This window comes from Oncorhynchus mykiss, chromosome 2 (genome assembly GCF_057628025.1).
Source record: "Oncorhynchus mykiss isolate SJ-2025 chromosome 2, ASM5762802v1, whole genome shotgun sequence".
NCBI lineage: Eukaryota > Metazoa > Chordata > Actinopteri > Salmoniformes > Salmonidae > Oncorhynchus > Oncorhynchus mykiss.
This window is the reverse complement of record NC_143023.1, coordinates 2,947,501-2,963,507: the sequence shown is the minus strand read 5'-3', so window position 1 is coordinate 2,963,507 and position 16,007 is coordinate 2,947,501. Positions and strand designations below refer to the sequence as shown.

Here is a 16,007-nt window from a genome sequence, read left to right as displayed (position 1 = left end):
CTCTGTCCCAAGCTGCTGCCGCCCCTCTGTCCCAAGCTGCTGCCGCCCCTCTGTCCCGAGCAGCTGTCCCTCTGTCCCGAGCAGCTGTCCCGAGCAGCTGTCCCTCTGTCCCGAGCAGCTGTCCCTCTGTCCCGAGCAGCTGTCCCTCTGTCCCGAGCAGCTGCCCCTCTGTCCCGAGCAGCTGTCCCTCTGTCCCGAGCAGCTGCCCCTCTGTCCCGAGCAGCTGCCCCTCTGTCCCGAGCAGCTGCCGCCCCTCTGTCCCGAGCAGCTGCCGCCCCTCTGTCCCGAGCTGCTATCGCCCCTCTGTCCCGAGCTGCTATCGCCCCTCTGTCCCGAGCTGCTATCGCCCCTCTGTCCCGAGCAGTTGTCCCTCTGTCCCGAGCAGCTGCTTCACCTCTGTCCCGAGCTGCCCCTCTGTCCCGAGCAGCCCCTCTGTCCAGTGGGGTCATTGAGAGGGGTGGCCATGGTGAGTAAGCCAGGGAGGCGGACAATAAGGCGGACTAAGACAATGGTGAAGTGGGGTCCGCGTCCCGCGCCAGAGCCGCCACCGCGGACAGACGCCCACCCAGACCCTCCCCTATAGGTCAAGGTTTTGCGGCCGGAGTCCGCACCTTTGGGGGGGGTACTGTCACGTTCTGACCTCTATTTCTGTTGTTTTGTATTTATTTAGTATGGTCAGGGCGTGAGTTGGGTGGGCAGTCTGTTTGTTTTTCTATGTTTTGGGGCATTTCTATGTTTTCGGCCTAGTATGGTTCTCAGAGGCAGGTGTCATTAGTTGTCTCTGATTGAGAATCATACTTAGGTAGCCTGGGTTTCACTGTGTGTTTGTGGGTGATTGTTCCTGTCACTGTGTTTGTTGTCACAGGATAGGCTGTATAGGTTTTCACGTTCCGTTTGTTGTTTTGTAGATTTGAGTTATTTCATGTATCGTTCAGTTTTCCATTAAAGAACATGAATAACCACCACGCTGCTTTTTGGTCCGCTTCTCCTCCTACAGACGAACGTCGTTACAGCTATATTGACAACAAACTGGAAAGTGACATTATTTATACTAATATAATTGCTGTGAGAATGTTTTCTCAAAGGTAGCGGTCCAAGTTATTGACACCCCTTTTTTCAATACTTTTCAATGTCTAACCTTGTAAATATAGCTGAGCCTTTTACTAGAATGTTTTCTGAGATTCTAGAACACCTTGTAAATATACCTGAGCCTTTTACTAGAATGTTTTCTGAGATTCTAGAACACCTTGTAAATATAGCTGAGCCTTTTACTAGAATGTTTTCTGAGATTCTAGAACACCTTGTAAATATAGCTGAGCCTTTTACTAGAATGTTTTCTGAGATTCTAGAACACCTTGTAAATATAGCTGAGCTTTTTACTAGAATGTTTTCTGAGATTCTGGAACACCTTGTGAGGATAAAGGTACTGACTTATTCTAGAATGTTTTCTGAGATTCTAGAACACATTGTGAGGGATCTTAGAACAGTCCTCCATACAGAATCCTTTCAGATCCTTGATATCCTCTGTCCGTGCTTATGGACCGGCTCTCTTCAATTCACACCACAGGTTTTCAATGGGGTTCAAGTACGAAGACTGAGAGGGCCATTGCAAAAAAAATTGATTTTGTGGCCAATGAATAATTTCTTTGTGGATTTTGATGTGTGCTTGGGGTTATTGTCTTGCCGGAAGATCTACTTGTGACCAAGTTTCAGCCTCCTAACAGAGACAACCAGGGTTTTTGGATAAAATGTCTTGGTTCTGGGTAGAGATCATGATACTGTTGACCTTAACGAAGGATCCCAGGACCAGTGGAAGCAATTTAGTCCCATAGCGTCAAAGATCCAGCACAATATTTCACAGTAGGTACGGGGTTCTTCTCTGCTTCAACGCCACGCCCACCACTGGTGTACGTGCCCAGAGATATTTATTTCCATGTCATCTGACCAAAGCACCGGTTCCAGTCCATGTGCCAGTGCCATGTATCAAATGACAGGTGTTTACATTTGTTGGTTGACATGAAAATAGAGCTCTTTACCCACTGTAAAACATGGTGGTGGATCTGTGATGTCATGGGGCTGTTTAGCCTCCATTCGTCCTGGGATCCTTGTTAATAAGGTCAACGGCATCATGAACTTTACCCAGTGCCAAGACATGTGTGTCAATTATTTTGACGCCAAAACCTTTGAGGAAAAAGTTTAAACAAAATCTCTTTCTCTGAGCAATTGTATTAGTATAAAATAATTGAATAAAAAAAAATTAACATGCAACATAGCTCAGTATTTAAATAATTTATTTAATATTTATTTTTTTCTCATCTTTATCAAGGGTGGACCCCCCCTCGGTACATTTGAAAACATTTTCAGAAGAGAAGTAACAGACAACACATTTTTGAAGTGTCAAAAGGAAACTGTTGGCACAATATAAAAAGCTAGTTTACTATGTAACGGGTATATGTTGTCACAAACTTAACTTAAAACATGTACACTTTCAGATACAGTTAAATACAGTCATGTCATTTTTGTTATTGGCTATGTTGTTTCTGTAATAAATACTATTTCTCTTAGTTACCTCTACAACAGATAATCATATCATATTTTTTCATCAGGATTTTACACTAAACCAAATGCTCAGATTTTTCCTCAGCTCACAAATTAAACATGAATATATAGGTGTATTATCCATAATCATAACAGTCATTGTTTAAGATTGATATTTTGACCGAACATCACCAACATCCTGATCTAGATCACAGCACACAACCACACGTCCATTGAGGAAATTAAAGACCACTACGATTTGACAGCTTGGTTGGCATTTCAAACACTTCTCTCTCCTCTTGTTACGGGATAAACTCTCTTCACATGTCTGCTGTGCCTCCTTCTAGCCATCCATCCCTCACTCTATCCCTCCATCCATCCCTCACTCTATCCCTCCATCACTCTCTCTATCCATCCATCCATCCATCCTTCCCTCTCTCTATCCATTCATCCCTCCATCCATCTCTCACTCTATCCATCCCTCCATCACTCACTCTATCCATCCCTCCCTCCCTCTCTCTATCCATCCATCCTCCATGTGAACGGACCTCTCTCTCCTTCCTGGGCTCAGATCACCATCCAGTGTTGGAGCTGTGGAAACCAATGGGAAAGGACAATAAATACACTAAGGTAGAGTAAGGTAAGGTAAGGTAGAGTAAGGTAAGGTAGAGTAAGATAAGGTAAGGTAGGGTAAGGTAAGGTAAGGTAGGGTAAGGTGGGGTAAGGTAAGGAATGGTAAGGTAAGATAAGGTAAGGTAAGGTAAGGTAGGGTAAGGTAAGGTAGAGTAAGATAAGGTAAGGTAGGGTAAGGTAAGGTAGAGTAAGGTAAGGTAAGGTAGGGTAAGGTAAGGTAAGGTAAGGTAGGGTAGGGTAAGGTAAGGTAGGGTATGGTAAGGTAGGGTAAGGTAAGGTAGAGTAAGGTAAGGTAAGGTAGGGTAAGGTAAGGTAGAGTAAGGTAAGGTAAGGTAAGGTAAGGTAGAGTAAGGTGGGGTAAGGTAGGGTAGAGTAAGGTAGGGTAAGGTAGGGACAGGTAAGGTAAGGTAAGGTAGAGTAAGGTAAGGTAAGGTAGGGTAAGGTAAGGTAGAGTAAGGTAAGGTAGGGTAAGGTAAGGTAAGGTAAGGTAGGGTAGGGTAAGGTAAGGTAGGGTATGGTAAGGTAGGGTAAGGTAAGGTAGAGTAAGGTAAGGTAAGGTAGGGTAAGGTAAGGTAGAGTAAGGTAAGGTAAGGTAGGGTAAGGTAAGGTAAGGTAAGGTAGGGTAGGGTAAGGTAAGGTAGGGTATGGTAAGGTAGGGTAAGGTAAGGTAAGGTAGGGTAAGGTGGGGTAAGGTAAGGTAGGGTAAGGTAAGGTAAGGTAAGGTAGGGTAAGGTGGGGTAAGGTAGGGTAGAGTAAGGTAGGGTAAGGTAGGGACAGGTAAGGTAAGGTAAGGTAAAATAAGGAATGGTAAGATAAGATAAGGTAAGGTAGGGTAAGGTAAGGTAGGGTAAGGTAAGGTAAGGTAAGGTAAGGTAGGGTAAGGTAAGGTAAGGTAAGGTAAGGTAAGGTAAGGTAAGGTAGGGTAAGGTAAGGTAAGGTAGGGTATGGTAAGGTAGGGTAAGGTAAGGTAAGGTAGGGTAAGGTAAGGTAAGGTAAGGTAAGGTAGGGTAAGGTAAGGTAAGGTAAGGTAAGGTAGGGTAAGGTAGGGTAAGGTAAGGTAAGGTAGGGTAAGGTAAGGTAAGGTAGGGTAAGGTAAGGTCAGGTAGGGTAAGGTAGGGTAGGGTAAGGTAGGGTAAGGTAAGGTAAGGTAAGGTAAGGTAAGGTAAGGTAAGGTAATGTAGGGTAAGGTAAGGTAAGGTAAGGTAGGGTAGGGTAAGGTAAGGTAAGGTAAGGTAAGGTAAGGTAGGGTAAGGTAGGGTAGGGTAGGGTAAGGTGGGGTAAGATAAGGTAAGGAAAGGTAGGGTAAGGTAAGGTGGGGTAAGGTAAGGTAGGGTAAGGTAGGGTAAGGTAAGGTAAGGTAAGGTAAGGTAAGGTAAGGTAAGAAGGGGAGGTTAAGTAACGTCATGTAAACAGTGAAGAGCAGCTTACCGTAAACCTCCTAACTTCTCCGTTATCCACCAGGTGGTGTTCGTGCTCAGGCGTTATGGCGTAGGCCAGTCTCTACAGGAAGACAGGACGGGAATCACTTACCAAAGAAACTAACTTGTCTTCGTTATACAAATCATTGTGCATTACCAAGCTGGGATATTCATATTTGCTGGTGATGTTTTAAAGCTCACCAACCATATTGCTCACATACCGAAAATATATGTGTCACTGTTAATGTTGACATTTCTGTGCATTGATGTTGATAAAAGTGGCCATCACTTTGGTTAAAGGTGTCTGCTAAATCATCATAGCAGCATATATCAATACAAACCAGACTTCCCACGTATATAAACCAGACTTATATAAACCAGACGTATATAAACCAGACTTATATAAACCAGACTTATATAAACCAGACTTATACAAACCAGACTTCCCACGTATATAAACCAGACTTATATAAACCAGACTTATATAAACCAGACTTATATAAACCAGACTTCCCACGTATATAAACCAGACTTATATAAACCAGACTTATATAAACCAGACTTGTATAAACCAGACTTGTATAAACCAGACTTCCCACTTGTATAAACCAGACTTATATAAACCAGACTTATATAAACCAGACTTCCCACTTGTATAAACCAGACTTATATAAACCAGACTTACAGTGCCTTGCGAAAGTATTCGGCCCCCTTGAACTTTGCGACCTTTTGCCACATTTCAGGCTTCAAACATAAAGATATAAAACTGTATTTTTTTGTGAAGAATCAACAAGTGGGACACAATCATGAAGTGGAACGACATTTATTGGATATTTCAAACTTTTTTAACAAATCAAAAACTGAAAAATTGGGCGTGCAAAATGATTCAGCCCCCTTTAAGTTAATACTTTGTAGCGCCACCTTTTGCTGCGATTACAGCTGTAAGTCGCTTGGGGTATGTCTCTATCAGTTTTGCACATCGAGAGACTGACATTTTTTCCCATTCCTTCTTGCAAAACAGCTCGAGCTCAGTGAGGTTGGATGGAGAGCATTTGTGAACAGCAGTTTTCAGTTCTTTCCACAGATTCTCGATTGGATTCAGGTCTGGACTTTGACTTGGCCATTCTAACACCTGGATATGTTTATTTTTGAACCATTCCATTGTAGATTTTGCTTTATGTTTTGGATTATTGTCTTGTTGGAAGACAAATCTCCGTCCCAGTCTCAGGTCTTTTGCAGACTCCATCAGGTTTTCTTCCAGAATGGTCCTGTATTTGGCTCCATCCATCTTCCCATCAATTTTAACCATCTTCCCTGTCCCTGCTGAAGAAAAGCAGGCCCAAACCATGATGCTGCCACCACCATGTTTGACAGTGGGGATGGTGTGTTCAACTGTGTTGCTTTTACGCCAAACATAACGTTTTGCATTGTTGCCAAAAAGTTCAATTTTGGTTTCATCTGACCAGAGCACCTTCTTCCACATGTTTGGTGTGTCTCCCAGGTGGCTTGTGGCAAACTTTAAACAACACTTTTTATGGATATCTTTAAGAAATGGCTTTCTTCTTGCCACTCTTCCATAAAGGCCAGATTTGTGCAATATACGACTGATTGTTGTCCTATGGACAGAGTCTCCCACCTCAGCTGTAGATCTCTGCAGTTCATCCAGAGTGATCATGGGCCTCTTGGCTGCATCTCTGATCAGTCTTCTCCTTGTATGAGCTGAAAGTTTAGAGGGACGGCCAGGTCTTGGTAGATTTGCAGTGGTCTGATACTCCTTCCATTTCAATATTATCGCTTGCACAGTGCTCCTTGGGATGTTTGAAGCTTGGGAAATCTTTTTGTATCCAAATCCGGCTTTAAACTTCTTCACAACAGTATCTCGGACCTGCCTGGTGTGTTCCATGTTCTTCATGATGCTTTCTGCGCTTTTAACGGACCTCTGAGACTATCACAGTGCAGGTGCATTTATACGGAGACTTGATTACACACAGGTGGATTGTATTTATCATCATTAGTCATTTAGGTCAACATTGGATCATTCAGAGATCCTCACTGAACTTCTGGAGAGAGTTTGCTGCACTGAAAGTAAAGGGGCTGAATAATTTAGCACGCCCAATTTTTCAGTTTTTGATTTGTTAAAGAAGTTTGAAATATCCAATAAATGTCGTTCCACTTCATGATTGTGTCCCACTTGTTGTTGATTCTTCACAAAAAAATACAGTTTTATATATTTATGTTTGAAGCCTGAAATGTGGCAAAAGGTCGCAAAGTTCAAGGGGGCCGAATACTTTCGCAAGGCACTGTATATAAACCAGACTTCCCACTTATATAAACCAGACTTATATAAACCAGACTTCCCACTTGTATAAACCAGACTTATTTAAACCAGACTTATATAAACCAGACTACCCACTTGTATAAACCAGACTTATATAAACCAGACTTCCCACTTGTATAAACCAGACTTATATAAAACAGACTTATATAAACCAGACTTACATCACAGAACTTTCCAGGTAAGGTGCACATCTTGTAGATGGCATAGAGAGGCACCATGGTCATGGAGGATATAGCCAAGCACCAGCCAATCATGTTGGCCCATATGGGAAACGTGTACGTCCCGTAGTTAGGAGGGTTAAAGGTCGCGAAGCTCACCACCACCATGAACTGGAGAAACAGAGGGTTTTGGGGTTAGGACACTTTCCTGTTTCAAGTCATAAGGACACTTATGGACTAGCCTCTACTGAAGCTAGCAAACTGTAGTTAGTGCCTAGACATTGGTGTGCATGACTGAGAGCTGTCATAAGGACACTTATGGACTAGCCTCTACTGAAGCTAGCAAACTGTAGTTAGTGCCTAGACCTTGGTGTGCATGACTGAGAGCTGTCATAAGGACACTTATGGACTAGCCTCTACTGAAGCTAGCAAACCTTGGTGTGCATGACTGAGAGCTGCATGGACCTTGGTGTGCATGACTGAGAGCTGCATGGACCTTGGTGTGCATGACTGAGAGCTGCATGGACCTTGGTGTGCATGACTGAGAGCTGCATGGACCTTGGTGTGCATGACTGAGAGCTGCATGGACCTTGGTGTGCATGACTGAGAGCTGCATGGACCTTGGTGTGCATGACTGAGAGCTGCATGGACCTTGGTGTGCATGACTGAGAGCTGCATGGACCTTGGTGTGCATGACTGAGAGCTGCATGGACCTTGGTGTGCATGACTGAGAGCTGCATGGACCTTGGTGTGCATGACTGAGAGCTGTATGTGGACTATTCACCTGGTTCCATTTTGCACCAGGTAAACAAAAAAATACTTGACATGTTTGACCCAGGTGTTTCTCTCTTCATGAACTCACCAGGAGGAAGCACGGGCTGACAAACTTCCAGCACAGTCTCCAGTACAGGCCTGGTCTCTGTCCGATCATCTCCTCGATGTCGTCACTGAAACGATCCACTCCTGAAGGGAAGAGTTCAAACTGTAGCAGTTAAAAACGTGTGACGGTTCGTCATTCGTAACCAGGGTCGGGGTCAATTCAAATTGGAAGCTGTCAATTCAGGAAGTAATTATTAATATATATTTTTTAAAGACCATCGATTTTCAATAGAGATTAAAAGTAAAATATATTTATTTTTGAAAGGTTTTCTTTTCATTTTTGACGTTTAAAATCAAATCACTTTCTGAATTGACTACCTTCAATTCGAATTGAACTCTTAACCTGATCAAAACCCTTGGAGTCGTCATTTCACAGAGCAAAGAGAGGGAAAGGGGAGGTTTCTACCACAGCAGACAGGAAGCCTTGAGGATTAGCAATAGTTGTCTTTGTGTTCTCTCGTTCTGAGGAAACGACAGTCCATTGGAAATACAAGGATATTAACATTCTGGTAGCATGTTTAATACCACCAGCATCCAGTTCCTTTCCTCATCTATGCTTCTCCTCACTCAACCTTCTCTCTTTGTTCCTTGCCTGGGAGGCACTTCTCAAAGCCCATGCATAATCCCAATGTGACTGGAGCCTATGGAGAGCAGGCAGCTGTTCCTGTGGAGGGCACAGGGTGCCACAGCCACCTGTCAGTAGAGATGGAGCCAGGGAAAAGGCCCGGAGAAGCCTGGGGCTAAAGTAGTCTGCCCTCCCAGGCTGAGGCCACCACGGCAGGTCAGCAAGCTGACCACACTGACCCCCGAGCCACAAGGCTGGTTAGACATACACATGAATGCACACGCACACACACACACACACACACACACACACACACACACACACACACACACACACACACACACACACACACACACACACAGCACTGTCTGGACCCCCTGACCAGCAGTATAGTAGATCAGACTAGCAGTCTAAACCAGAAGTGAGCTTTGGAGACGTTCTTTTTTTTTACCTGAATTCACTCTGGAGACGTTGCTGTAAAATGCCTGTGGGCTTTCAGATAACTTCAATGTTGTCTGAGCAAAGCAAGTTGCTCGTCGTACTGTAGTGTCACACAAGAAAGTGTAAAGGAAAGACGAAAATACGGTGATGAGCTTTTAATGAGCCTTTTCGATAAACACCGAGGGTCTTAGTCTGGTGATGATTGAGGCTTGGCTGCCGTTTGACAAATACAAATCTATCTCTTTTCCATTGATTATCTCTGACGGAGATACCTCTACCTGCACTGTTGACTAGATTATCTCTGAAGGTAGCCTACCAGCACTGTTGACTAGATTATCTCTGAAGGAGATACCTCTACCTGCACTGTTGACTAGATTATCTCTGAAGGTAGCCTACCTGCACTGTTGACTAGATTATCTCTGAAGGTAGCGTACCTGCACTGTTGGCTAGATTATCTCTGAAGGTAGCCTACCTGCACTGTTGACTAGATTATCTCTGACGGTAGCCTACCTGCACTGTTGGCTAGATTATCTCTGAAGGAGATACCTCTACCTGCACTGTTGACTAGAGCACACGTGTCAAGACCAGAGTGGACACACACACACACACACATCCCTGCCCCGCCCGACACACATACCATATAACGCCACATTTGTTGTGACAAAATCGTCAGTAAGGTTGAAAATGTGATGGGAATCCATCATCACACACAGCCGTCTATCTGCAACAAGTCAACTTGAGGTGAACACACCTCTGGCGGCAAAATTAGCATTTTGTTTTTATGCGTATTATGCCCGATTTTTTTAATATTCGCATGAAAATCTGGCGTCAATTGGATGGAAAACTGTCTTATAAGGGACTTTGTCCACAATCACTTTGAGATACTTTGGGATGATTTGAAAAGGATGCTAGAGAAATGTTATTATCGGTAGCCACGACTTGAATGGGATTTGTGACACAGATGCTAACGCGTTAGCGCGCGGAAACAGTGCCAGGGGAAATAAAAACCAAAGTATGGATTGATGTCATACCTCGACCGTAGACTGTTTTACGGGGTTAGGAAACCAATGTGTCGTTTTGGCATTTTGGGTGTACTATCCCTTTAAGTTAGAATTGAAAGACACGGCACAAGGGAATCTTCCATCGGGCCTAGCTTATATTTCTGACATCCAAGTATCATCAAACCTGCACTGTTGGCTAGATTATCTCTGAAGGTAGCCTACCTGCACTGTTGACTAGATTATCTCTGACGGTAGCCTACCTGCACTGTTGACTAGATTATCTCTGAAGGTAGCCTACCTGCACTGTTGGCTAGATTATCTCTGAAGGAGATACCTCTACCTGCACTGTTGACTAGATTATCTCTGAAGGAGATACCTCTACCTGCACTGTTGACTAGAGCACACGTGTCAAGACCAGAGTGGACACACACACACACACACATCCCTGCCCGACACACATACCATATAAAGCCACATTTGTTGTGACAAAATCGTCAGTAAGTAAGGTTGAAAATGTGATGGGAATCCATCATCACACACAGCCGTCTATCTGCAACAAGTCAACTTGAGGTGAACACACCTCTGGCGGCAAAATTAGCATTTTGTTTTTATGCGTATTATGCCCGATTTTTTAATATTCGCATGAAAATCTGGCGTCAATTGGATGGAAAACTGTCTTATAAGGGACTTTGTCCACAATCACTTTGAGATACTTTGGGCTGATTTGAAAAGGATGCTAGAGAAACGCTATTATCGGTAGCCACGACTTGAATGGGATTTGTGACACAGATGCTAACGCGTTAGCGCGCGGAAACAGTGCCAGGGGAAATAAAAACCAAAGTATGGATGGATGTCATACCTCGTCCGGAGACTGTTTTACGGGGTTAGGAAACCAATGTGTCGTTTTGTCATTTTGGGTGTACTATCCCTTTAAGTTAGAATTGAAAGACACGGCACAAGGGAATCTTCCATCGGGCCTAGCTTATATTTCTGACATCCAAGTATCATCAGAACCACAACAGACCCCCCCCCAAAAAAAAAAAAAAAACATCAATCTTTACACCACAGACTGGGATGTTGACCTCAGATAGTCAATATCAATACACTATTGTTTGTATGTAATGTGTCTCTGTCCACTCCAAACACCTAAACTCTAAATAGTGATATGAACCATACACTCTGAGTGGCAGAAACACACCAGAGACAGGCGTTTTACCTCCCGGTCCTCTGACAGCTAATGAGGTAGTGCTGCATGGTGGCACAGCAGAGGAAGATCCAGACTGATATCCCATCAGACCCTATCAATGGCCTAATAGGACATCAGCTTGGATGGCCATGAAGAGCTAAGAGTCTCCCCTCCTCACCTCGCGCTCCCTCCCTCCTCCTCACTCCTCACCTCCTCCCTCCTCCCTCCTCACTCCTCACCTCCTCCTCCTCCCTCCCTCCTCACTCCTCACTCCTCAATCCTCACCTCCTCCCTCCCTCCTTCTCCCTTCTCACCTCCTCCTCCTCCTCCCTCCTCACTCCTCACCTCCTCCCTCCCTCCTCCTCCCTCCTCACTCCTCACCCCCTCCTCCAGCTCCTCCCCTCCTCCTCTCCCATCCTCCCCCCACCTCCTCTCCCCTCCTCACCGTAGAACCAGGCGATGCCGATGGCCTCAATAAGCACTCCAAAGAGAATGGATGTCCCAGCAGCAAAATGGTCCAGCAGAGTGAACACATAGATACCACCCTGGAGAGGAGAGGAGAGGAGAGGAGAGGAGAGGAGATGAGATGAGATGAGATGAGATGAGATGAGATGAGAGGAGAGGAGAGGAGAGGAGAGGAGAGGAGAGGAGAGGAGAGGAGAGGAGAGGAGAGGAGAGGAGAGGAGAGGAGAGGAGAGGAGAGGAGAGGAGAGGAGAGGAGAGGAGAGGAGAGGAGAGGAGAGGTTCCATTTGATGTCTCTTATATTAGCCATGTGTCATTCATGCAAATTCCTTAGATGCTTGAGGAATAACTTTGCACACACATATTTTTCGTCCACTTACATTAGTGACACAGAACAGTGAGATTAGGAAGGTGGACACAACGATGAAGAGGGTGAAGAGTTCCCGGTGTTTGTGGAGAAACTTGAACTCATCCATCAATCCTGTGATCACTGACTCCATCCCTCCCATCTAGAGACCAGAGACAGAGCACAGAACACAGAGCACAGAACACAGAACACAGAGCACAGAACATAGAACACAGAACACAGAACACAGAACAGAGAACACAGAACACAGAACAGAGAACACAGAACACAGAGCACAGAACACAGAGCACAGAACACAGAGCACAGAACAGAGAACAGAGAACACAGAGCACAGAACAGAGAACACAGAACACAGAGCACAGAACAGAGAACACAGAACACAGAGCACAGAACAGAGAACACAGAACACAGAACATAGAACACCATAATTTAGCTGAACTTGGTCCGTCCACTTTACCTATAGCAGGATTAGCCAGCCCTGATCCTGCTGGGTCGGACCAAAAGCCTGCACACCTATTAGCTCCCTAGGAGTAGGGTTTGTCACCGCTTGCCTATAGCATGTTGCCACCTCAGAAACTGGAGGTTGATCATATCATAGTTTGTTCTATAATGCTGAGCGGTGTACTCACAGCACTGTCGATGCCCAGAGTCAGCAGCATGATGAAGAAGATGACTGCCCACACTGAGGATCCTGGTAATGTTGCAATGGCCTCTGGGTAGATGATGAACACCAGACCAGGACCTTTATGGGACACAACAACACAGATGAATGATTTAGTTATCTCGTGTTAATCAAACATCTATTTTGTGATGGGAGACTTGTCTGAAGAACGCAGCAAATCCAACATTTGTTTAATCAACAGCGGTGACAATGTAGACCACATGATTGATTTGTGCTGATAAACACATATAGATTTCCAATCAGCCCTGACACCAAGACCAGAGCAGGTTTTTTGATAAACATTTTGATAAACCACATTTAATATTGCACGTCATAAAGGCAAGTGGACATGACATCAATTTAGAGATCCCAACACACAAATAATGATTGGCTGAAAAATCTATTGGAAATGTCAATACATCTAACTATTTTTTATAAAGAACAAAACAATCATTTCAGGTCTCCATCGTTATCTGAGAAAAGAGTGCGAAGCATTAAGAATACTGACCGTCTGTGGTCACCTTGTCCAGAACACTAAGAACACTGACTGTCTGTGGTCACCTTGTCCAGAACACTAAGAATACTGACCGTCTGTGGTCACCTTGTCCAGAACACTATGACTACTGACCGTCTGTGGCCACCTTGTCCAGAACACTAAGAATACTGACCGTCTGTGGCCACCTTGTCCAGAACACTAAGAATACTGACCGTCTGTGGTCACCTTGTCCAGAACACTAAGAATACTGACCGTCTGTGGCCACCTTGTCCAGAACACTAAGAATACTGACCGTCTGTGGTCACCTTGTCCAGAACACTATGACTACTGACCGTCTGTGGCCACCTTGTCCAGAACACTAAGAATACTGACCGTCTGTGGCCACCTTGTCCAGAACACTAAGAATACTGACCGTCTGTGGTCACCTTGTCCAGAACACTAAGAATACTGACCGTCTGTGGTCACCTTGTCCAGAACAATAAGAATACTGACCGTCTGTGGCCACCTTGTCCAAAACATTACGAATACTGACCGTCTGTGGCCACCTTGTCCAATGGCACGCTGTGTTTATGGGACATGTAACCCAGGAAGGAGAAGATGACAAAGCCGGAGAAGAAGCTGGTCAGGGAGTTGATGGAACTGGTGATGATGGCATCTCTGGAAGAGAGAGTGAAGATGACAAGAACATATTCATATACCTGGTAGATCCAGAACAGACTGGTGTTATAGACATGACCAGTAGGTATTACTGTCCTCTATAGAACAGACTGGTGTTATAGACATGACCAGTAGGTATTACTGTCCTCTATAGAACAGACTGGTGTTATAGACATGACCAGTAGGTATTACTGTCCTCTATAGAACAGACTGGTGTTATAGACATTGACCAGTAGGTAAGGGCCTTCAAAGGTATTGTAATTCACCAGCTCAGCAGCAGTTTGTCACCTCTGTTCGCCTCTCTAATAGAGACTATAAACACTGAGGGGTAGCATACCAAATAGCACCCTATTCCCTACGCAGTGCACTACTTTCAACCAGAGCCCTATGGGTCCTGGTCTAAAGTAGTGCACTGTATAGTGAATAGGGTGTTATTTGGGACACGGAACCCCTGGTTTTGTTCTGTGCTTCTACTTTACCTATAGCAGTTGTTGCTGAATTTGTTATAGCTGGAGAACGCTATTAGCACACCAAACCCGACTCCCAAAGAGAAGCAGATCTGAGTGGCAGCGTCTATCCAGACCTACCACAACAAACAGCCAGGGGACAGAGGACAAAAGACACAGGGGGGAGGGGGGAGAAGGCTGTTATTAGAGATAATTGCAGGAAACTCATTCAACAGAAAGATGAAAGACACTTGTGAATACGGGGTAATTTAGCAAATTGTTGCTGCATGCATGTGTCTAATCTAATTCTCAAATTGTTGCTTTGAGTCCTTAGCGGTCGTGTGCGTTGCTACTGGAGGGGAAGAGGGGGGGGGGAACAGCTGGAGATTCTTACAGCGCCCTTATTAAGGCAAATGATTCATATATACATTTCATCAGTCGGGATTTCATGGACACTGAAATATTAAATTGTTCATAACGAACCTTTTATTTTCCTGCACTAAATGACTACCTGTGGCGTTAAAATACAGAAATAAACATCAGCATATCTCTCTCACACACACACATAAACACACGCACACAATGTGTATACAGTATATATATATGCAGGTAGCCTAGTGGTTAGAGCGAGATTGCTGGATCGAATCACCAAGCTGACAAGGTTAAAAATCTGTCATTCTGTCCCTGAACAAGGCAGTTAACCCACTGTTCCCCTGAACAAGGCAGTTAACCCACTGTTCCCCTGAACAGGCAGTTAACCCACTGTTCCCCTGAACAAGGCAGTTAACCCACTGTTCCCCTGAACAGGCAGTTAACCCACTGTTCCCCTGAACAAGGCAGTTAACCCACTGTTCCCCTGAACAAGGCAGTTAACCCACTGTTCCCCTGAACAAGGCAGTTAACCCACTGTTCCCCTGAACAAGGCAGTTAACCCACTGTTCCCCTGAACAAGGCAGTTAACCCACTGTTCCCCTGAACAAGGCAGTTAACCCACTGTTCCCCTGAACAGGCATTTAACCCACTGTTCCCCTGAACAAGGCAGTTGACCCACTGTTCCCCGGGCGCTGTGGATGTTGATTGAGGCAGCAACCTGCACCTCTCTGACTGGGTTAAATGCAGGAAGACACATTTCAGTTGAATGCAACTGACTAGGTACCCCCCCCCTTTCCCTAAACAGGAGGGTGTCTCAGCTGGTGGAGGGTGTCCCCATGAGAGACAAAAACTGGACCAGAGCTGTAATACCAGTGTGTCTGTGAGAGACAAGGACTGGACCAGAGCTGTAAAACTAGTGTGTCTGTGAGAGACGAGGACTGGACCAGAACTGTAATACTAGTGTGTCTATGAGAGACAAGGACTGGACCAGAGCTGTAATACTAGTGTGTCTGTGAAACTCAATAAGGAAACTTTTATCACCTCTAAATACTCCCCTTCGATCTCACTCTTGTCCTCTCTCTCTCTCTCTCTCTCTCTCTCTCTCTCTCTCTCCTTCCTTCTTTCTTTCTTTCTTTCTTTCTCTCTTTCTCTCTTTCTCTGTCTCTCTCTCTTTCTTTCTTTTTCTCGCTCTCTCTCTCTCTCTCTCTCTCTGTCTCCCAATCTTTCTCTTTCTGTTTCTCTCACTCCTTCCTGTCTCTCTATCTCTCCTCCCTCTCCCCCATTCTTACCTGAGGCTCACAGAGTCGTAAGAAGTCGACGCTGAGGTAGGCCTTAATGCCATCTATGGCTCCAGGGAGGGTGACCCCACGCAGCAGCAGGACGGTCAG

The 16,007-nt window shown here is 44.9% G+C and overlaps 1 protein-coding gene across 1 annotated transcript in view; it reads right to left on the bottom strand.

Moving 5' to 3' along the window:
* Positions 1-2,278: 2,278 nt before the first annotated feature.
* LOC110511094 (sodium-dependent dopamine transporter) overlaps positions 2,279-16,007 on the bottom strand; it is a 28,185-nt gene continuing 14,456 nt past the window's right edge. The window contains exons 7-16 of the mRNA XM_090216027.1: positions 15,909-16,007; positions 14,281-14,384; positions 13,677-13,801; positions 12,617-12,729; positions 12,001-12,129; positions 11,603-11,702; positions 7,948-8,048; positions 7,089-7,256; positions 4,600-4,671; positions 2,279-3,129 (exon numbers count right to left, since the gene is read on the bottom strand). The exon at positions 15,909-16,007 is cut by the window's right edge and continues 36 nt beyond it. Of these exons, the coding sequence (XP_090072153.1) occupies positions 3,106-3,129; positions 4,600-4,671; positions 7,089-7,256; positions 7,948-8,048; positions 11,603-11,702; positions 12,001-12,129; positions 12,617-12,729; positions 13,677-13,801; positions 14,281-14,384; positions 15,909-16,007 (1,035 nt within the window). The 3' untranslated portion in view covers positions 2,279-3,105. The remainder of the gene's footprint in view (positions 3,130-4,599; positions 4,672-7,088; positions 7,257-7,947; positions 8,049-11,602; positions 11,703-12,000; positions 12,130-12,616; positions 12,730-13,676; positions 13,802-14,280; positions 14,385-15,908) is intronic.